At 37.1% G+C, this 23,073-nt stretch overlaps 1 protein-coding gene across 1 annotated transcript in view; it reads right to left on the reverse strand.

Annotated features, from left to right (window-relative positions):
- LOC126812451 (zinc finger ZZ-type and EF-hand domain-containing protein 1) overlaps positions 1 to 23,073 on the reverse strand; it is a 61,879-nt gene that overhangs the window by 14,076 nt on the left and 24,730 nt on the right. Inside the window, exons 26-50 of the mRNA XM_050538847.1 lie at positions 21,647 to 21,744; positions 20,591 to 20,684; positions 19,598 to 19,703; positions 18,932 to 19,002; positions 18,590 to 18,697; positions 17,245 to 17,467; positions 16,773 to 16,843; positions 15,876 to 15,932; positions 15,284 to 15,412; positions 14,306 to 14,410; positions 12,352 to 12,419; positions 11,786 to 12,060; positions 10,501 to 10,643; positions 9,143 to 9,228; positions 8,662 to 8,786; positions 8,078 to 8,157; positions 7,093 to 7,153; positions 6,381 to 6,454; positions 5,330 to 5,401; positions 3,993 to 4,069; positions 3,329 to 3,437; positions 2,363 to 2,544; positions 1,219 to 1,285; positions 734 to 797; positions 142 to 296 (exon numbers count right to left, since the gene is read on the reverse strand). Coding sequence (XP_050394804.1) covers positions 142 to 296; positions 734 to 797; positions 1,219 to 1,285; positions 2,363 to 2,544; positions 3,329 to 3,437; positions 3,993 to 4,069; positions 5,330 to 5,401; positions 6,381 to 6,454; positions 7,093 to 7,153; positions 8,078 to 8,157; positions 8,662 to 8,786; positions 9,143 to 9,228; positions 10,501 to 10,643; positions 11,786 to 12,060; positions 12,352 to 12,419; positions 14,306 to 14,410; positions 15,284 to 15,412; positions 15,876 to 15,932; positions 16,773 to 16,843; positions 17,245 to 17,467; positions 18,590 to 18,697; positions 18,932 to 19,002; positions 19,598 to 19,703; positions 20,591 to 20,684; positions 21,647 to 21,744 — 2,700 coding nt within the window. The remainder of the gene's footprint in view (positions 1 to 141; positions 297 to 733; positions 798 to 1,218; positions 1,286 to 2,362; positions 2,545 to 3,328; positions 3,438 to 3,992; positions 4,070 to 5,329; positions 5,402 to 6,380; positions 6,455 to 7,092; positions 7,154 to 8,077; positions 8,158 to 8,661; positions 8,787 to 9,142; positions 9,229 to 10,500; positions 10,644 to 11,785; positions 12,061 to 12,351; positions 12,420 to 14,305; positions 14,411 to 15,283; positions 15,413 to 15,875; positions 15,933 to 16,772; positions 16,844 to 17,244; positions 17,468 to 18,589; positions 18,698 to 18,931; positions 19,003 to 19,597; positions 19,704 to 20,590; positions 20,685 to 21,646; positions 21,745 to 23,073) is intronic.

Genomic DNA, 23,073 nt, shown 5'->3' on the forward strand with positions numbered 1-23,073 from the left:
AACATATAACAAAAACAAAAATCTGAATCTCCAGGAAATAAATACAAACATCTGAATCTGTTCAAACCAAAGTGACAAACCTTGGACAACACACACCATGAATGGACCCACAAACAGCGAGTGACCTTGCTTTAAACCCACCTTTTTCTGGTCTTTACTGGCATCCTCCTTCTCTTTATACCAGTCACTGAAACCTTTGGTACATTCTTCTAACCATGACATACATAATTTATAGCCACGTAATTCTTCTACTTCTTCTTCCTCTCCCATCGTACAATTCCTCATCTTTACAGTTTCTATAGTAACATTAAACATGATATAAAACCATAGTCGTACTTGATCGTACAGTTCCCAATCTTTACTGTTTCTATAGTAACATAACACATGATATAAAAACATAGTTGTCCTTGATCGTACAATTCCTCATTTTTATAAACATGACCAGTTGGAAAACGAGTATGTGTCTATGCAAAGTTTTGATTAACCTACATAACAAGTCGTGTGCAGGTTTTTGTAAAGCCGTACTTTATATAAAAAAAAGAGTATGACGTTGACGAAAAAGGGTTTGTAGGAATATCCTACAAAAACAGAATGTGTGTCCACTGGACTTGTCCACTGGACTGTAAGCAGCTAAAAAAAATAGGGCGTGTGTCTACTGGAGGATGTGCAACTACAGAAACATTGTGTGCAACTACACAAAAAGGGTGGGCAACTACACAAACAGGATACTAACCTTTGGCAATCTTCATAAATAATTCTGGTAGTTTAATCTCTGATACAAACGTCAAATCATACGGCTAAAATAAAACAAGACAAAACAGTTTATTCTTCAATTCCACAGAAGGGGAGAAAGAGAAATGGAGTCTAATGTCCACTCGACACAAACTAGGTCATTTCGGGTCTAACACATGATTCAATTTCATTTCAATATTTCGCTTGAGAGTTGGGGTCTTTAGCTGTGGAAGGAAACCGTATGGACCCAGAGAGAACTCAAAAGGTTGTCACGTACAAGTGGGAATCAAAACCACCAGCCAGCTTCTTACCCACTTAGCTACCGTGGCTCTAACATTGCATAAAATATCACTTGTTTTAACTTCGCTCCACACTGTCACACTGTAAATTGCTATTTTCATTTCCGTTCTTTGATAAAGCCTCTCACAAATACATCTACATCCATCAAGAATTGATTTACTGATTTATTGATTTATTGATTCTTACCTTCCATTGTGTATCTAGTAGATGTAGTAAACAGGCTTGTATGTATCTATACGCTGGTATCACCTGACTACAAATATAACATGACAATAGATTATAGTATAAATCTTTACGATTACAAGTTACGCTGGTATCACTTGACTACAAATAACACAATAGATTATAGTATAAAGCTTTACAGTTACAATGGATCTCTGATTTAAAAGTGTTGCCTAGTCCTTCAGATGGGAGGAAAAACACAGTGTGCTCAATGTCGGGCATGTAAAATAAGCGATATTTAAGTAATAATAATATTGCCATTTAAAAAGCATGTTAAGGTGTTGTTGGTTGTTATATTCACTGATTACTTACTGGGTTTTAAAACAAGAATGTTGTGAGTTGAGATTTAAAATTGACTGTTGCAGTTTATTCCATAGAACAGTCCAAGGCACGTTCTATTCCATAGAACAAGAAAAGGCATGTTTTCCAAGTTGTAAGTTAAAAGCTAAAGATTTTAGAAGATGATTTTTCTGAGAATGGAGACGGGGTAGTACAGGGTTCTAGAAGACTTTTTATATAAGATGGAGCTTGGTCGTTTAACACTTAGAAGATGAAGAGGAGTAACTTGAACATAACACTTTGTTGAATTCAGAACCAATGTAGGGATAGCAATACAGGGGAGATGTGTTGATGTTCTCTAGTTTTAGTGAGGAGTCGAGCTGCTGACGAATACGAGAGAAGCATTTACCTATATAAATGAAATGGGGTTTAATGTCTTACTCCGAATGGGCTAATTAAGACGGGCATACACCATACAGTGTGCTATGAGTGAAACTTTGCCTGGGCAGCGGCACTTTGGCCTACTCTTATATCAAATTCCAACTGTCAAGGGATCTTTTACGTGCATTCCAATGTATACACGGGTCCTCGGTTTTCCGTCCCATCAGAAGGACTAGACAGCTGTCCATATCAGACCCTCCATTCTGCACCACTGACTAGGGGAAACAACGCCAGAAAATCATGATGAACCTTCTTGGCCAATGCAGGGATCGAACACGCGACCTCCACCTCCGGACTGGCGAGCCAGCATCTTACCACTTAGCCACCGTCGCTCCCACTCTATAAATGTCTATAAAGTTGATGATTTAATAGTAGACAAGTTATTTACCTATCAACAGCATGATCTTGATTATTTTGAAATGTATTTGTTAATTTACGAATCAGGGCGTAATAAGCACGGCGTACTGTACTCTCCTTTTCCAAGCCACAACCTTCCAGTCCGTCAGCATAATGCAGAGGGAAATTATCCTGATGTGAAAACAATTCCTGGAAAAACAGGACTAGTGTGATCTGAAATAAAAATGTAACGTACGTAAACATGATATGTCCGAGAAATGATAGGCGACGTCTAGAAGAACCCTGTGGTCTCCAGTGAGCTTCGTTAATTGAGGTTATGAACGACTGATTCCATATTTATAATATCCAAATAAACAGTCCCTTTGGTCGGATTCTCATCCAAACAACAATGCCTGAACATAATACAGCAGCAAACTTAGGCCATATTTGTATGCTTACTACAGAGACCAGTGGGCTTGTTGAACCAATCACATCACTTCCGGTTTTAATAAAAACTAATTTCTCGCTTACAAAAACTTTTTTGCTTGTGTTACAGAGGGGATTATTTATCAATATATATTTAAGATTTATGGAAACCTTGTCGAAAAATCGTTGGTCGTCCCCTTTAAGCACCTTCTACTGGCAATAGAAGAGAGAGAGAAATGGGGTTTAATGTCCACTCGACACAAACTAGGTCACTTTGAGACTAACACATGGTTCAATTATATTCCAATAACTAACTTGCGTGTAGGGGTCTTTAGCAGTGAGAGGAAACCGGAGGACCCGGAGAAAACCCATGAGGTTGGACAGGCGACCCTACTCCTTGTCAGGTATAACCAGGGAATCGAAACCACGCCACTTGACTCAATGACAGAACTAGTGATCAAACACGCACACGTTAAACATTCGGCCACCTAACCTCCCGCTGACAATAGAAACAAACCAGTGCAACCAATTCCATTCCTATTCTAGACCAGTTCGTTTTCAGAAGTATGGAACCAGTTTATAACCCACTTACCTGAAACAGGTGTTGTTCTGTAAGTATCTGTATTATTTCTGAAGCGAAGTGATAAACCTCACAAACAGCCGAAGCATATTGTGATCTTTCCTTCAACATCTGCTGTACCCTGATAAAAAAAAGTTCATCACAGTTGATGGGATCTTTGGACTGGTGATTCCATAACATAGAGAGAGAGAGAGAGAGAGAGAGAGAGAGAGAGAGAGGTCCACGTGACACAAACTAGGTCATTTTGGGACTAACATATTGTTGAATTTTATATCAATAATTCACATGCACATAGGGGTCTTTAGCAGTGGTAGCAAACTGGAGAACTTAAAGAAAACCCACGAGGTTGGACAGGCGACCCTACTCCTTGTCACATACAAGCGGGAAATCGAAACCAAGCCAGTTGACTCAATGACAGACATATGATACAACGCGCATGTGCTAATCATTCGGCAATCCAACCCCGCCTATTGAAGATAACTTAGGCCATGTAGTGTTTCCACTAAGGGTATTTTACAAGCACGCCAAGGATTTTTTGATGATTGCTCTGCTACTTTTTATACACACAACGGAGTTCTGGTGAGAATGAGTGATAACATTTCTATTGGGACAAGATTTTGTTGCCATTAACAAATCTTGCTTTTATTAATTCTAATAAAAAAATATACCAATCTACCTTTCAGTTGTCCAGGCTAAATCTTGTATAAATTCCATCACCAGACGAAACGATGGAAACTTTTCATACACTTCACTCTACAATATAAAAACATTACATGTTTGACATTTACATAGACCTCCCCCAAACTGGGGCTACTTAGACCTTCCCCAAACTGCCCTTACTGGGGCTCCTGAGACCGTCCCAAACTGCCCTTACTGGGGCTCCTCAGACCGTCCCAAACTGCCCTTACTGGGGCTCCTCTGACTGCCCAAAACTGCCCTTACTGGGAATCCTTAGATGTCATCAAACTGCCCTTACTGGGACTCCTTAGACCTCATCAAACTGCCCTTACTGGGCTCCTTAGACAGCTTGTCACATGAACAGCTGTGTTGTGCACACAAACTAGTAAATGTACATTTAATGCAGAAAGCTATTTGCATATCTCGGGCGGTTTGATGCAAACTGAAAAGAAATGGGGTTTAACGTCCTACTGTTCTGCTCCAGCTGGCCTAAGGAAGACGGGCATACGCCATACAGTGTGCTATGAGGGAAATTTTACCCGGACAGCAGCACTATGGCCTACTCTTATATTGAATTCCAACTGTCAAGGGATCTTTTACGTGCATGCCAATGTGTACACAGGACCTCGGTTTTTCGTCTCATCCGAATGACTAGGCAGCTGTCCTTGTCAGGCCCTCCGTCCTGCATCACTGACAAGGGTGAACCACGCCGGAAAATCTGGATGAACTTTCTCGGCCAATGCAGGGATTGAACACCCAACCTCCAGGTTAGCGAGCCAGCGTCTTACCCACTTAGCCACTGTGACCCTGTAATAATTGTTATAAATGTTTGACATTTAATAGTTAACCATATTACAAAAGGATTTCTGATTTAAACTAAAAAGTATAAATTGCTTTTTGAAATGGGGTTTAATGTGAACTCAACATAAACTAGGTCATTTTGGGACTAACATATTTTTTGATTTCATTTCAATAATTTGCTTGCACGTAGGGTCTTTAGCAGTGGTGGGAAACCGGAAGATCCAGAGAAAACCCATGAAGTTGAACAAGCAACGCTACACCTTGCCACATCAAGCAGGGAATCGAAACAACGCCAATGACAGACCTTGTGATCTAATGCACATGCATTTAACCATTCGGCCACCCAACACCCCCCCCCCATCCGTGTGTCAAAACACAAAGGTTAAACAGGTGACCCGACTCCTTGTTTAGTACAAGTGGAGAATCAAAACCTGGCACTTGACTTAATGATCTAACAAGCTACCCATTTAACCATTCAGCCACCCAACACAAACTGTGTCAAACACAAGAGTTTATTATTTAAACACAACATACCCTAATTAAAGGCATCTCGTTTTTCTTGTTGCCGATTTTTTTCAATGAAAGTTTGCTTGGTTTGTTTCTCATCTGTAATAAAAAAAAAATCAGCCATTCTTTTATTCTGGTAGAAAAAGTATGAGAAGCGGAATACAAAATACAAAACATCAATGAATAAGAGAGAGATAGAGAGAGAGAGAGAGAGAGAGAGAGAGAGAGAAATGGGGTTTACCGTCAACTCGACACAAACTAGGTCATTTCCCGACTAACATATGGTTTTATTATATTTTCAATAATTCGCCCACGTGTAGGGGTCTTTAGCAGTGGGAGGAAATCGGAGGAACCAGAGAAAACCCATGATGCTGGCCGGGCGACCCTACTTTGTCATACAGTGTGCTATGAGGGAAATTGTGCACTATGGCCTACTCTTATATCGAATTCGGGGATCACGGTGGCTAAGTGGGTAAGGCGCTAGCTCGCTAGCCTGGAGGTCGGGTGTTCGATCCCTGCATTGGCCGAGAAAGTTCATCCAGATTTTCCGGCGTGGTTCTCCCTTGTCAGTGATGCAGGACGGAGGGGCTGACAAGGACAGCTGTCTAGTCGTTCGGATGGGACGAAAAACCGAGGTCCCGTGTACACATTGGCGTGCACGTTAAAGATCCCTTGACAGTTGGAATTCGATATAAGAGTAGGCCGTAGTGCCGCTGTCCGGGCAAAATTTCCCTCATAGCACATTGTATGGCGTATGCCCGTCTTCATTAGCCCAGTTCGGAGCAAAACAGTAGGACGTTAAACTCCATTTCATTTCATTTCATTTATATCGAATTCAAACTGTCAAGGGATCTTTTATGTGCATATTAAGGTATATACGCGATCTCGGGTTGTTTGTCCCATCCGAACGACTAGACAGCTCCCCCACTGACATGGGGAAACCACGTCGGAAAATCCCGATTAACTTTCTTGGCAAATGCAGGGATCGAACATGCAACCTCCAGGCTAGCGAGTCAGCGTCTTACCCACTTAGCCACCATGGCTGAATTATTCTATGAAAGAAATTACATCAACTTACATCAGCTTTTAGTTGAACTTTAGTTAATCCTGCAAACTTCAACAAAAATTCAGCTTTCTTCTTACAGACACTAACTGTTACAAAAAAAATACACATGACAATTAATTTAAATATTCTCAACAAATAATTAATAACAGATGCCAACCGAGGGTCAAATGTTAGAAAAAGTATCTCAAAAACTCAGCAAGGGCACAAAACATATAAGCCATGGTCAGCTTTAAACTGGATACAAGTACGAATTAGATGATTTTTGGTGATTTGAATATATATTAAATGAATGGGAAAGAAATTAGTGCTAGATACACACTATTAAATGATACCCAGACTACAGTGTCTACTGCCCAGACTTAGTTAAAGACACCACTCAATTGCTTCAAAAGATAGATGCTACAAACAACAGATCTATTCCTAAGAATGGTAATCTAATGAGCCTTCAAACCGTCTGTAATCTAATGACCCATCAAACCATCTATAATCTAATGACCCATCAAACCATCTGTAATCTAATGACCCATCAAACCATCTATATCTGTAATCTAATGACCCATCAAACTGTCTGTAATCTAATGACCCATCAAACCGTCTGTAATCTAATGACCCATCAAACCATCTGTAATCTAATGACTCATCAAACCATGGTTTGTGTAACCCGTTTCTATTGATTGGACGTTTCTCACATGAAAACGTGGGCGTATGAATATAACATCTTTACCTGGATCTTCTTCCAGGGACATTTCACCTTCATTAGCTTTTACCTTCTGTCTCTGGCTAACCTGTCAATCAAATATGGTAATCAATATCAAAAGAAACTTTCTGAATGGTGTATGTAATTTTCAGACAATATCTCCTTTTTCATGGATGGGGTTGGATGGTCGAATGGTTAGCGTGTAGGGGTCTTTAGCAGTGACCCTACTCCTTGCCACGTACAACCAAAATCATTTCAGTTGAATCAATGCCAGACCTATTGATAAAGCGTGCACGTGTTAACCATTCGGCCATCCAGCCCCCCCACCTTCCCCGACAGAGTAGGGTCACCTGTCCAACCTTGTGGGTTTTCTCTAGGTCCGTTGGTTTCCCCCTACTGCTAATTATATTAAGACCCCTACTCACAAGCGAATTATTTAATCAGAAAATAACACTCAGGACTTGCTCATGAGCATGCCACGCTCGTTAAGAGCTAAATTTACGCATGTAATTTACCTGCACACATATTAAAGATACAATATGGGAGATTAGATAAAAGAGCTGACAGTTCTCACTATAATAGTTAAAAACTAGATAATGTAAATAGAATATGCTGAAAATTTCAGTCTAATTGATCCACTCTGAACCAAGATATTAGTGATTCTATCATCATTACTAAAGTCGGTACGATAAAAAAAAAAAGTCTCGATTATCCATTTTTGCATTTAATCATTAAAGAGCATTAAGCAGCAAATCGATTCCAAATCCAGTGACAATCAGACATATACGATGACATCGAGAGTTGATTATGGTCTGGATAAGTTAAAAAATGTCTAATTAATAATTTAGATAACATTTCATGCCAAAAGAAAGACCTGCAATTGGCAGATTGAGCTCTTGTATAATTTATGTTTAAACTAATTAATAATATAAGACATTGAGCCGACTATGATGCTTGCAATGTAATCTCTTTTAATTTTATTGGTTGATGAAATAATTAAAGAGATACTCACCAGTGACATTCGTATAGATTCTGCTGTATTATAGGCCTGGACAATTCCTTCTGATACGGACATTTCACCCTTGTTCTTCACTGTAAGAATAATCAAAATCATATAAAACATTTATATATTATAGAAAAATCTAGACAGATCTGCAATTCCCGAACTTATAGCTATGTTATCTCCCTTTAACACGCAGACATGTGAACAATAGAGAGAGAGAGAGAGAGAGAGAGAGAGAGAGAGAGAGAGAGAGAGAGAGAAATGGGGTTTAACGTCCACTCGACACAAACTAGGTCATTTCGGGACTAACATATGGTTTTTAATTTTATTTCAATAATTCGCTTGCACGTAGGGTTCTTTAGCAGTGGGAGGAAACCGGAGGACCTCGAGAAAACCCGGTTACCTCCCACTGCTAAAGACCCCTACGCGCATGCGAATTATTGAAATAAAATTAACACATAAGATAGTCCCGAAATGACCTAGTTTGTGTCGAGTGGACATTAAATCTCTCTCTGCCTCTCTCACTCGCTCTGCCTCTATCTCTCCCTCTCTCTCTCTCTCTCTCTCTCTCTCTCTCTCTCTCTCTAACTTACAATATCTTTCCAAATCTTCTCGTAATTGTTGTGTATGCCACAAGAGGGCCAAGAAGACGGAAACCACCGCCACGTCCACATCCTCCCCACCGACTTTACCAACATTCGACCTCTGTTGACGACATCTAAATAACATAAAAATAAATCAATGTCACACCACAAAACTGACATTACAAATAATATAAAAAAATAATTATGCAAAATAATTATGCAAAATAATTAAGATAATTATGTAAAATAATTATGTCAAATAATTAAGATAATTATGTCAAATAATTAAGATAATTATGTCAAATAATTAAGATAGTTATGTAAAATAATTAAGATAGTTATGTAAAATAATTAAGATAATTATGTAAAATAATTATGTCAAATAATTAAGATAGTTATGTAAAATAATTAAGATAGTTATGTAAAATAATTAAGATAATTATGAAAAATAATTAAGATAGTTATGTAAATAACTCTGTAAAATGTTTACTTTTTCAGGAAATCTATGGATAGTGGAGACTTGTTAGTTTCTATTTCAGTAAAAAATTCTAATAAATGGATTGATTCATCTGTTGCCTGAAAATATAAAAAAGAAAATTCAAGCTTTAACTTTAACATTTGGGTTTACACTTCTTCTTTTCTGCACCAACTGGAGAGAGAGAGAGAGAGAGAGAGAGAGAGAGAGAAATGGGGTTTAACTCCACTCGACACAAACTAGGTCATTTCGGGACTAACATATGGTTTAATTTTATTTCAATGATTCGCTTGCACGAAGGGGTCTTTAGCAGTTAGACAGGCGACCCTACTCCTTGTCATGTACAACTGGGGATTCGAAACCACGCCATCCAACCCCCCCTTCTGCACCAACTGGGCTAATGGAGATGGGGATATGACATGCACTGTGTCATGAGGCTCTTTTACATACACGCCAACAAATACATAGCTGGACCTTGGTTTGGCATATAAATCAGGAGCCACAGTGGCTAAGTAAGTAAGATGCTAGCTCGCTAGCCTGGAGGTCGCGGGTTTGCTCCCACCGAGAAAGGTCATTGAGATTTTCCAGTGTGGGACGTAAAAGATCCCTTGACAGTTGGAATTCGATATAAGAGTAGGCGATCTTCATTAGACCAGTCGGAGCGAAAGAGGAGGACGTAAAAAACTTTACATTTCCTTTTGGTTTATAATCCATAGAAATAATTAGACAATTTATAGATGTGTGTTCCAATAGTTTGGAACGTGTCATGTCAATGGACAATTGTTGTATTTGGGTTTCTAGGTGGGTTGATTAAGAGCATAAGGTCTATAACCCATAGTAACGTTATTGTTGGCATCATGGCATCGTTACATAGCAAGTAGATTGCTGCTGACCATCCGAAACATGCACACATTCATATACATTATGCCATGTGTATAATTTATAGTTACAAAACTATGCCACAAAATATAATGATTTTGTACAACATCACAGCGGGGTTGGATGGCTGAATGGTTAGCGAGTGCGCGCTGTATCATAAAGTCTGTAATTGAGTCAACTGCCGTGGTTTCGATCCCCCGGTTGTACGTGACAAGGAGTAGGGTTTTCTCCGGGTCCTCCGGTTTCCTCCCACTGCTAAAGACCCCTACGCACAAGCGAATTATTGAAATAAAATTAAACCATATGTTAGTCCCAAAATGACGTTAAACCGCCATTTCTCTCTCTCACGACATCACAGTAGCCTATGTGGATTTTACAAATGGAAATGAAATGAAACAGGGTTTAATGTCCTACTGTTCTACTCCGACTGCACTAATAAAGACGGTTACCAATGGTGCCTCTATCCCTTTTTCAAAACTTGTGATGATACTTACAACCTTAAGTGAGAGAGAGTGTTGAAGTTTTCCAACCATATAGCCTCCACGGAATAATGAGGTCCAAAGTTCGCTGCGTAGAACTTCCTGATCGGTGGAATCATCAACATCTGTTACATTCTGTAGGCTATTCTTAGGTACAACTGGATAATACAAACAAACATTGTTGGTATTAACGACCAACTCAGTATCACATACAGGTCACAATTCAATGGAATACAATCACTGCTTATGACTCAGCGGCATTTTGACTAGTCATTATCAAGTAATGATAAAATATGAAAATGACTAGAGAAGCCTAGCTGAAATGTCGCTCAGTAATAAGCAGAAACTGTATTCCATAGAATTATGACCTGTATATTCCAGTTCAATTACTAAACAATCTATCACAGATCAGTATCAAATATCCATTAAGGCAGGACACTACCTTATAAAACACTCTGTATAGATTGATCTGTCAAATTTTGATATCAGCTAAAATTGCCCAAAATAGTTAAAATTTGTTGATTTTTCAAGTCGTGTCCAGCCTTTATATTATATAGTGTTAAATATTTAGTCATTTGTATAGGTAAATCAAACTTTTAACTTTTAACTTGCTTTTTCTGTAATCAATTTTTCACCCATATCAGGTCTTAGAAAATCAAATTCTCAAAATCTATGAGAGATAATGGTCTCTTCTTTGGAATACGATTAGTGCTATAGCTACTGTTTGCAATAAGGTGATTTTCAAAGTGTTTGTTATACATTTGGACATTTTATTGTACAAAATCCTTTTAGTGGTGTGTTCGGCCACACCCACTTGTTTTATGTGGGATGCATAATGTTCTTTATTAACATTCAAATAGTAAAATTTATGCCTTATTGCACTCTTTAATGCCTATATATGTTATTCCAAATCACAAATAGTTTGTTTCAATAAAATTGTTGAAGATTTTGATTTCCTAACATAGCCACCGTGAATATATAAAAAAATCCAATATGGCCACCATTTCCATGACAACAAATAAACATTTTGCGCTCAAATTATCAAATCTGATTTGGGACATCATATACTAATATTACACTAAATGGCAAGTTTCTGTTATCAATGTAAAATTCTTAGGTAGTGTCCTGCCTTAACAAATTGCTTTGCAACATTATGAGCTTTTTATGTTAATAAATGTTAAAATAATAATTTATACAACATTTGAAGTCAAAATAAATACCTGCAATAGGCAGATTTAGCTCTTACATAATTCATCCCTAATGCACCAAATTATTGCGATATTCATCATCAAAATCTCACCTGGATTAGAACTCAACACAAGGCCACAAAATCCACCAAATAATTTAGCCAGGCCAAGTTCAAGGTCATACGGCCATGACAAGGGAGCATCAGGAGTTCCTTTAGCCGTCACAAGGAATTTGTATCCCCATTCTGTATTTGATCCGTCTGATCGGAACAGGAAGTGAAGATTTGGCCCGCTGAATACAACTTGTTTTGGCCATTTTGGATTACCGACTTTCTGATCGAATTTTCTACTGATTCCCTTGCCATCAGTAAATTCCAGATAGTCATAACTACAAAACAACAATTTGAAAATTGAACATGTCTTGAAATAGTGATTTTGGCTGATTCTAACAAAATGTCAGGCACCAATAAACCAGCTCTTGACATTCTTAATTATGTGATGGACACATATCAAAAATATCATTAAAAACACAGAAAATAAAGAACAAATTTGTTCCAGACAATATGACAGGTGCCAGACAAAGTGAGTGGATTTGTTCCTGACAATTGTTAAATGACAGAGAAAAGGTCAATAAACCAATAAATCTCTCCATTTGATTAGAAATATTAAATCTACAAACCGTCTTTCTGTTTCTGATCTTGGATCAAAATCAACAACAAATGATGTGGCTCCAGGACAGCAAAATGTCTAAAAAAAACCAAAACAATGATATAACACAGTGACATATCTAAAATATAAAACAACCGATATATATATTAAACAGTGATCTATCTAAAATATAAAACAATAATTTGATAAAGCAAATGAAAATAATCTCAAATTTAAAAACAAAATCTTAAATTATGTGGAAATGTAAACAACAAAGAGAGAGAAATGATGATTAAGCACCACTCAACACAACCTAGGTCATTCCCTTTCTAGCAAGGGGTCGGTTTTGCTGAGGGATAAAACCGGATGACCCAGAGGAATTCACGAAGGTTAGGTAGACAACTACATTTCTTGTTACATACAGGTCTCCATCCGGAACAAGATCCTTTCCGTGTCCCCCCAAAACAATATTTATATGTGTGTGCAGGGGTGGGGTGGAAGTCCAGTGTCCCGGGTAATATTGGGCTGTGTGGAACATGCTAGAGTTGAATTCTAGCATATCTGACCCACAGTATATGTTTGACACTGGTTGTGCATTATGATTATATATTGAAAACCTCATTATTTTTTGCGGTTTGCGATGGGGCGCAAAAACTCAAAACCATGATGCAAAGTTGGTCATTGTGTCCCTCTGACTTAGCCCGTGCAGGTCTCCGATCAAATGAAGATAGTAAGTGAAGCGACAAAAAAACCCCCATTAAAAAAAGGAATCGTAAAAGATCGATCCAGAGGCTAACAATTGAATAAACGAATCATGATACTGTAATGGGGATATAATTTGTGCATTTATTCATTAAGCCAGCTCATTAATAGTTTAGACTGTATGATAAGCTTAATCCTTATTATTTCTATTATATGTAATTAGTGTCTTTAATGTTTCGGGTTTACAGACAGCGGCGCCGGTCTTCCTCGAGAGGCGAAGAAGCAGAGCTTACCTTGTATGGCTCCTCCCCCCCCCCTCTAAAGAAAATTTTGGAATATTTGACAGCTGCAAACACGTTTTCCTGCTATTTCAGCCCGGCAACAAAGCAACTTCAAAGTGGTCTAATATAGCCTAATTAAGGTGGCTGACTCAAAATTTCAATCAATCGTTTACAGTCCACGAAGACGGGACCGTTGGGAGAAAATTTTGAAAATTGAACTGCCGCAAACGCGTTTTCCTTCTATTCCAGCCTGTGAATACAGTAATTTCAAAATTTTTATAATATAGCCTACCTGGCTGACCCGAATTCCAAACAACCAATCAATCGACGCGGGGTAAGGGGGCCTTACCCTCCCGGAGAAAATTTTGAAAATTTAACCACCGCAAATGCGTTTTCTGCTATTCTAGCCCTTCTAAGCAACTCCAAAAGTATCCAATGGTTTTGTAACCGAAATCCCATTCTGAATTCCAACCATCCAATCAGACTGTTGCAGCTGCATTCACATATAATAATCGATGCCCGAAAAATGTCGCACAAAGTAGAGTGGCTCCAGACAAAATGTTTTAATCCATAGTCAACTCAGTAGAAATTCGTGGTATTCAATTAAAAGAGAAGTAAAATATGTGTTTTATTAGGGCTCGATGACAGTTAGGGAAGCAAAACTAGAAATGCCCGAAAAAATTTCAGGTTTACAGACAGTGGCACCGGTTTTCTTCGAGTGGCGAAGAAGCAGAGCTGATCTTGTATGGAACCCCCAAGAAAATTTTGGAATATTTGACGGCAGCAAACACTTTTTACTACTATTCCAGCGAGTAAATGATATTTTATGTTTTCTGGTATTAAACAGGATAATTCAAGTGTGTATTTATTACCGAAGATTTACACTGTTACACTACATCGATACTTCGATTCAACGATATATTGATATATCGTACCAGCACTATCTCTGAGCCACCACAGCTCCATTGAAACATATAATTTAAAAGATGACAACCAACGTACCTGTGATATATGTGAATTATTCTCGTAATTATGATTTGATTCCAATTCCCATGTTCGTAAAATGATGTCATCTGTCTTAGACTCGGCCCATTTATCACATGACATCTATAAATAAAACCAGTAAAATGAGTATTTAAACTCAAAATGTAAAAATATGAAGCAAAAGATATTTCTATATCTACTCTCCAACTGTTTAGACTCCCTTTATGTGCACGCCAACTGTCTAAGCTCATTTTAAGGGCACCTCAACGAGTACGTGAGTAAGTCTCGGCTATGCGTCCCATGCGAACCACTAGATGATGTTTCTTACCGGGATCTTCTGGTTATTCAGTCAGCAACTCATGATTAGGGTTAGGGTCCCTCTGTGGCAATATAAAAGAGAGAGAGAGAGAGAGAGAGAGGGAGAGAGAGAGAGAGGGAGAGGAGAGAGAGGGAGGGAGAGGGAGAGAGAGAGAGAGAGAGAGGGAGAGAGAGAGAGAGAGATTTAAGGTCCATTTTGCGACTAACATATGGTTCAATTTTATTTCAATAATTCACTTGCACGTAGGAGTCTTTAGCAGTGGGATGAAACCATGAGGAGCTGGAGAAAACCCACAAGGTTGGACAGGTGACCCTACTCATTGTGACGTACAGCCGGGGAATCGAAACCACGCCAGTTGACTCAATGGCAGACCTTATGACACATTGCGCACGTGCTAACCATAGGGCCATCCAACTCCCTTTCTTCCTTATAATAAATGAACAATCCAACTGTGATATCAACATAATTTCTTGCATCACTTTGTCTATAAACATTGAGATAACTCAACATTTCAATAGGCTTCTTCCTTGTGACCAAATGATGGCGAAAAGAAGAGTAAGACTAGAAGCGACTCCCACAGAGAGTTTAACTTTCTTGACATACACCAGGATCGAACATGGGACCTCAAAGTTAGCGACAAACATCTTACTCACTGAGCCAAATGTAACTTCACATACCTTAGGAAATACATCAGGAATTTTAACTGCTATGGTTTCTAGTTGTACTAACAATGGCTTCCACGATTGTAGAAGCATAACATGTGATTTGGAATCTAGTTTGGGACTCAAAAAATTTAATATCAGGACCTGAAAATATTAAACAAAAATCAATATCAGAACACAAAAATATCAAATATAAAAAAAATTGATATAGGAAAAGGAATCAAATAAACTGCAAATATGATCATACTACAGACCAAAATATAATTCACCAAATAATAATATCTGATATATGTAATAATAATATCTGAATTATGTAATACTATCTGAGTTATGTAATAATATCCGAGTTATGTAATGATAATATCTGAATTATGCAATAATATCTGAATTATGCAATAATATCTGAGTTAAAGTAATAATATCTGAATTATGTAATAATATCTGAGTTAAGTAATAATAATACCTGAGTTATGAAATAACTAATATCTGAGTTATGTAATATCTGAATTATGTAATAATATCTGAATTATGTAATAATATCTGAATTATGTAATAATAATATCTGAGTTATGTAATAATATCTGAGTTATGTAATAATAATATTTACCAATTGACGAACTATAGATGATAAAAATGGTGGCTGTAATGTACTGGACATTTTAACCTGAAAATATCACAAATATTAAAATCTGCCCGTCCATCGACATTTTTCTTCCACACAAACATATGACATATTTTCTTTCATAGACTGGGTCAGTGCTTTCACTACAAAATTTTGATGGGCAATCCAAATATTTCTTCCAAAGAATATAAATAAAATGAAATGGCGTTTAATGTCCCTCTTTTCTACACCGACTGTGCTAATGAAGATAGGAATAGGCCATGCTTTGAAGGAAATTTGTCACAGAAAGTAACTGTATTCCAAATGTCAAGGGTTATTTTACGTGCATGTCAATGTCTACATGGGACGGAAGATTTTTGTCACAACCTGTGTCATGGAGAAAAGACACTAGGGTAACTTTCTGGGAAAACACCGGGATTGTACCTCAATCTCCTGGTTAGTGGGCCAGGGTCTTACCCACTGAGCCACTGTGGCAACATAAAAACTATATTTACTTACAGGGGCACTGGGTCAGATTAGATAAAGAGCTGACAGTTCATGCTATAATAGTTAAAAAGTAGATAATGAAAACAGAATATGCTGAAAACTTCAGCACCCATGCTTCACTCTGAACCTAGATATTAGCGATTCGATTTTAGGCTAGACTCGATCGCCATTACTACCATTATTACGATAATAAACAAAGTCTCAATTATACATTTTTATGGTTATTTCATCCAGCACAAAACATATTCAAATATCGCAGACATCCGATGGCATCGAAAGTTGATTATGGTTTGGATAAGTTAATTAATGCCTAATCAATAATTTAGATAAAGAAAGACCTGCAATAGGCAGATTTAGCTCTTGTATAATGTATGTTTAACAAAGATGTCCACTTACAAGATGAGCTGGAGTCCTGGATATCAAGGTTTCCATAACTTCTACAGCTCTTGTAGCAACATGACAGGCATCTGGTTAAATAAATATAAATACTTTTCTACTACTTGTAAAATAAACTTGTATTGAGAGAGATAGCTATGGGTGTTAATGTCATTTCAATTTTATTTCATTAATTGGCCTAAGCATAGGGGTCTTTAGCAGTGGGAGGAAACTGGAGGACACAGAAAAAACACACGAAATTTGACAGGCGACCCTACTCCTTGTCACGTAGAAACAGGGATTCAAACTCAACACCACTTGACTCAATGAACACCATTTAGCAACTTGTATTGAGCTTAGTTTACAAACCCTCCCTCTCCCATCAGATTATTTAACCCAAACTTATTTGGTATTGTCTAATATTGCCACCTAGTTCTAAGCAGCATATCTTGTTCGATTTCACATTCTCTGAATGAAAAGTTTAAGTATTTACATTGTGTTGTCATATCCATGGCAACTTTCCTCATGGCTTCATCCTCTTCATTGAGTAGCTTAGAACACCAAGCCAGTAGACTTGATTGTAAAGACCCTGTTAATTGTATAAGATATGTCAACTGTTCATTGGTTGATTCCTCGACACTGGTAAAAGTAAATTCTTGACTGGCTACCACGATTAATGTCTTCATCACGTCTAACACACTTGTGACATTGAAAGACTGAAATAAAGATAAAATTTGATTGAAATACAATTTATTCACCACAACACAATTTTGGGACTGACAAATGAAATGGGGTTCAACATGCCACATTTTTTCACCAACTGTGCTAATGAAGATGGGCATACGACATGCACTGTGCAATGAAGGGAACTTGGAGTGCTGAACTACAGTCTTTACTACTTTGATCTCGACTGCCAAGGGAATCTGTGGACACAACAGACGTGTTAAGGACCAGACTGTATAGACTTCCAGCGGGCCACTGTGCTTACCAATAAGCATGTATATCCAATTTTTTTAACTGTACATACACCCCTGTGGTTTCTTATCAGCTGTTTTCTGTCATGCACAGGAGTAATAACGTTCTGGAGAACCCTACCCTATTGAAGAAGAATAAGGGTTCTTTCATGTGCACCCCAACATGTACATGGGTTCTCCGAACAACTAGATACTGTATGGCACTGCAGGGATTCTTTTGTCCCATCCGAATGACTACACACTGTTCCTGTCGGGACCCTTCATCCTTCACAACATTGGCAATTAATTTAAAGCTAGAAATTGACTACCCAGTGTGGGAAGTGGCATGGGTTGGAAGTTGTTATGAAGTTTTCTAGAATGACATGTCTGAGTGGGAAGTGGTATGAAATGTAATGAAATGAAATGATAATGGGGTTTAACGTCCTACTGTTCTGCTCCGAACTGGGCTAATGAAGATGGGCATACGCCATATAGTGTGCTATGAGGGAAATTTTGCCCGGACAGCGGCACTACTCTTATATCGAATTCCAACTGTCATGCCAATATGTACACGGGACCCTGGTTTTTCATCCCATCCGAATGACTAGATAGCTGTCCTTGTCAGGCCTCCGTTCTGCATCATTGACAAGGGGGAAACCACACCGGAAAATCTTGATATGAACTTTCTCGATCAATGCTGGGATAGAAAACCTGACAACCAGGATAGCGAGCCAGTGTCTTACCCGCTTAGCCACAGTGATCCCCTATATAAAGGGAACGGCCACACATGTGTGAGTGGGAAGTGATATGATGTGTTCTAGAATGACGTGTGTGCTAAGTGGTATGAGATGTTCTAGAATGACAGGACTGAAGTAAAAGACTCACTTGTGTTGGTACTTTAGGTAAATCTAATAAACCCTGTGGATCAACAGAACTAAAAAACTGACATAAAGACTGGAAAACCAATGCTACTGAAGGTGCTGTTGTCAAGTTCTGTTAAAGAAAAAAAATACAGGGTTTTCAATTATCAAAATTATATGTTTGTAAAATATAAACTATACAATCAGTTTTGAACTGGGTAAAAATTAAAATTGTCTTAATCCTTGGAGGAAAATATCTTTAAGCCTGAGGGGATTTATTTTTATGCACAGAGCAATATATCTTTAAGCTAGTGGGAACATCTTTCAAAGCAACTGTTTAAATAATCAGTGAGAGGCAAAAACGTACGTCAACATTATTCATCATAGTAAACAATTTCTTCCTTTTCATCTCTTTATTAGGGAAAAATAATGATGCTCCTGTGAAAATAAAATAAATTTATCTAAATAGTTTGTATATAATTATAAATTTGAAACACAGGTTTATAATATAACATGAACTTCTGACAAAAAATCTAACAAAAAGTCGCCAACTGTTAAACTTGAGTCAAAAACGATCTCCAATTAAACGTTTTTATTATGAAATTTTGTTTTATAACATTGTATCACATGAAATAGGATTTGCTGAGATTGACGTCGGACATTTAAGTAAACCTCTCCAACAGTAAAGTCAAAATCACTCTTCTATAAAAAGCTTGTATTTTGTGATTCATCAAGAATGTTTTATAGAAACTTATCATCAACTATATCATCTATAGAAACTTACCATCAACTATGATATATAGAAACTTACCATCAACTATGACATACAGAAACTTACCATCAACTATGATGTATAGAAACTTACCATCAACTATGATATATAGAAACTTACCATCAACTCTGATATAGAATAGAAACTTACCATCAACTATGGCATATAAAAACTTACCATCAACTATGATATATAGAAACTTACCATCAACTGTGGCTTATAGAAACTTACCATCAACTATGATATAGAATAGAAACTTACCATCAACTATGAGTTGTTCAGACAGTAAATATGTTTGACTTGTTTTATCTATTTCAGTAGAATCTATGACATTACACAGATAATGGAAGACTTCATCAGATACAACCTGTAAATACGATAAAATACGATAAAATTACTATAGCGTTGCTTCAGTCTGGGCCGAGAAAAACTCATTTTAAAACCACTGTAGCCGATATGATAATGAACAAAGTCTTGATTATCAATGGATGTTGAACAGCAGATCTGGTTCAAATCCAATGAAAATCGGACACAAATATATGGCATTGAGTGTTGATTATGGTCTTTTCATGTTAATAAATGTGTAAATAAAAATTTATATAACATTTTAGGCTCTTTCTTAACCCTTAACCGGTCATTGTCAACTATAGTCACCACAACGTTGTGTATACAGCTAAGTGGTCACGGTCGACTAAAGTTGACCACAGCAAGAACCTTTTTTATAAGCCGCATTTGAGTATTTAGTTTCGTATTTAATTGATATGGCCACGCATGCATGTCAGACAGGAACTTGTCTTGTCAAGGGCATTGAGAAAACCATGTCTTTGTTCAACATTTTTTTAACGAAAAACGTAATTTAACAGTGTCAGGAACGTTATAAGACGCTCGAAGTGGTTGAGATACTTATGAATTATTCTGAATCGGATTATATCGATGACACCAATTCTGAAGACGGTATTTCTGATGAAAAGGATTTAGAATGATTTGCAAATTATAGATCAACTTATCCCCAGCAACTTTTTTATTGGTGTCAAAGAGTCTATCACTTATAATTATTCGGCAGTAGTCGATCGAAATAGGCATACAAAATATTTCACGTCAGCCTTTATTTAGGGTGACCACTTGACGTCATAACATCAAAATGACGTCGACCAGTTAAGGGTTAATAGGCAGATTTAGCTCTTGCATAATGCATGTATAAATATTTGTTATGATATATATATGTATAGCTAGTTCTGTAAGAAGAAAAATTACCTTGGCCGAGTCGGAGAGTGGAATCATGACAGGTGTCAGACCATGAAGTAATTTCAATATCTTTAAACTACAGGTTTTCCATCCAGCATCATCACTAAAATAATTTACACAATATCAATAATTTCTTCATTCTTCATTTAAAAACAAGAAATGAAACCTTAAAAAATTATCAGCTGTTTGTTAAGCGAATTATAAAAATAAAATTTGAATCATATGTTAATCTCAAAATGACCTAATTTGTATTGAGTGGAGTTAAATTTCTCTCTCTTTCTCTCTCCCTCTCCCCCCCACCCCACAAGTATTAAACTATTAAACACACCTTGCCTTGTACACAACACTCACTATCACCCACAGCTAAACAGAGTGACAGTTCTAAGTGTAAATATACCCTGCCTTGGACACAACACTCACCATCACCCATAGCTAAACAGTGTGACAGTTCTAAGTGTAAATATATCCTGCCTTATACAAAACACTCACCATCCCTCATAGCTAAACAGAGTGACAGTTTAAGTGTAAACATATCCTGTGTCCTTGTATAACATCTGACATCCACATTTTTCAAGATCACTTTACCATAAAATCAGCCCAAAAATACATGTCAATTTCGTTAATCTTTTAACAAATTATGGCATAAAATGAAAATTACAACCGTGCACACATTGGAGTGCATGTAAAAGAACTCTTGATCTTTAACGTGTATGCCAATGTATACATGGGACCTGCTTTTTGTCCCATCCGAACGACTAGACAGCCGTCCTTGTCAGGTCCTCCGTCCTGCTCCACTGACTAGTGGAAACCACGTCGAAAACCCTGATGAACTTTCTCAGTCAATGCAAAGATCGAACACACGACCTCCAGACTTGTGAGCCAGCGTTTTACCCACTTAGCCACCATGGCTCCCTCTTGGAGATAGTGACACACTAACAATGACAATATCAAAACATCAAACATAACCCCTAGAATGGTTGCCATCAGTAGGCTAAAACCACAGTATTTTCGTTGTATAATACAGTCGTAAATTTTTTTTATGAATTTGTATTTGTATGTTCTTACCTATCTTTAAACAGTTTATACAGAGTCCATATTGTTTCAAGGTCGACACCCTGGAAGTCGAGAAAATCACCTCGTGATATTTTACCTTTCTTCTTGACCTGATAAAATACAATAATACAATTATTTATACACCGGATAAAATAAAAGGTACAGGTAATTATTTATACAGGTATTTATTCATACAGGTAATTATTTATACAGGTAATTAACTGTAATCAATAGATATATATTTCATAAACATTTCGCTAGGATTGTGAGAAAGCTTTAGTTTGATTTAGTTTGAATAGTTGAAAATCTTGAAGGACTAGGAGATAACTTTAGATTCAAGAAACACAATCTTCACTTGTTGAAACATTACAGTGTAATTAAAGGTGCTAAATCGCTAATATTTTGGACCTAGAAATTGGCACAAATGAGTCGCAACACATATAATAATGTAATATGAATTTATATAAACTGTTTTACATTCAATCGTGTCCGTTTTACTGTGAATTGTCATCAGTTATGTTCGGCGAAATACGCCAGAAGTCTCAACCACAAGTCAGTTTCTAGCGTCTGGTTATTCCAGTCAACACCGATATTATTTATTGCGCATGCTCTCCAGATAAGAATATGATATCACTGTTTGACATGACTTGTGGAATATGTCTAACCTCATTCTTTGAGCACCTTGTTACAAATGGCGCTAAAACGCATTATGGTACACGAGTTGTGTACCAATGGTAAAATGTTTATTTTGTCTTAAATGATGGATATCAGAAGCCCATCTTTTCCAGGTAAAATCACAACACCAATGCTGATTTAAATTGCAAAAAAATTCGTATTTTCAATGTCGAAGATTTTGGATGATATTGAGTTACGGACTTAGCTACGTCACTGTAACCCAGGTATCAATTAATCTTGTGTATCTAGCACTAATTTCTTTCACATATGTTTAATATCAAATCTTTGTTTAAAAATTTGTAAAAATCGTTTAAAATCACCAAAAATCATCTAATTTGTACTTGTGTCCAGTCTAAAGCTGGCTGATTAATTTTGATAATGAATGTCCAATTTACAAGAATTTAATTTCCTGACCACTGTTCAAAAGTTAATCATTATACATCATTAATCAATTGGGTTGTTTATTTTTTAACAGTGATTGAGGAATTAAACACTTGTAAATTGGACACTCATTATCAAAATTGAATGGTCAGCTTTAAACTGGACAGAAGTACAAATTAAACGATTTATGGTGATTTTAAACAGTTTTTACCTATTTTTAAACAAATATTTGATATTAAACGAATGTGAAAGAAATTAGTGCTAGATACACAAGATTAAATGATACCTGGGTTACAGAGTACTTTAAATATAATAATTATCCATAAAACTGTTTTAATTGATTGTGTTCCCAATTACTAAATGCCTCTCAAAGAAAACAAACA

This window comes from Patella vulgata, chromosome 2, assembly GCF_932274485.2.
Source record: "Patella vulgata chromosome 2, xgPatVulg1.2, whole genome shotgun sequence".
In the NCBI taxonomy this organism is placed as follows: Eukaryota; Metazoa; Mollusca; class Gastropoda; family Patellidae; genus Patella; species Patella vulgata.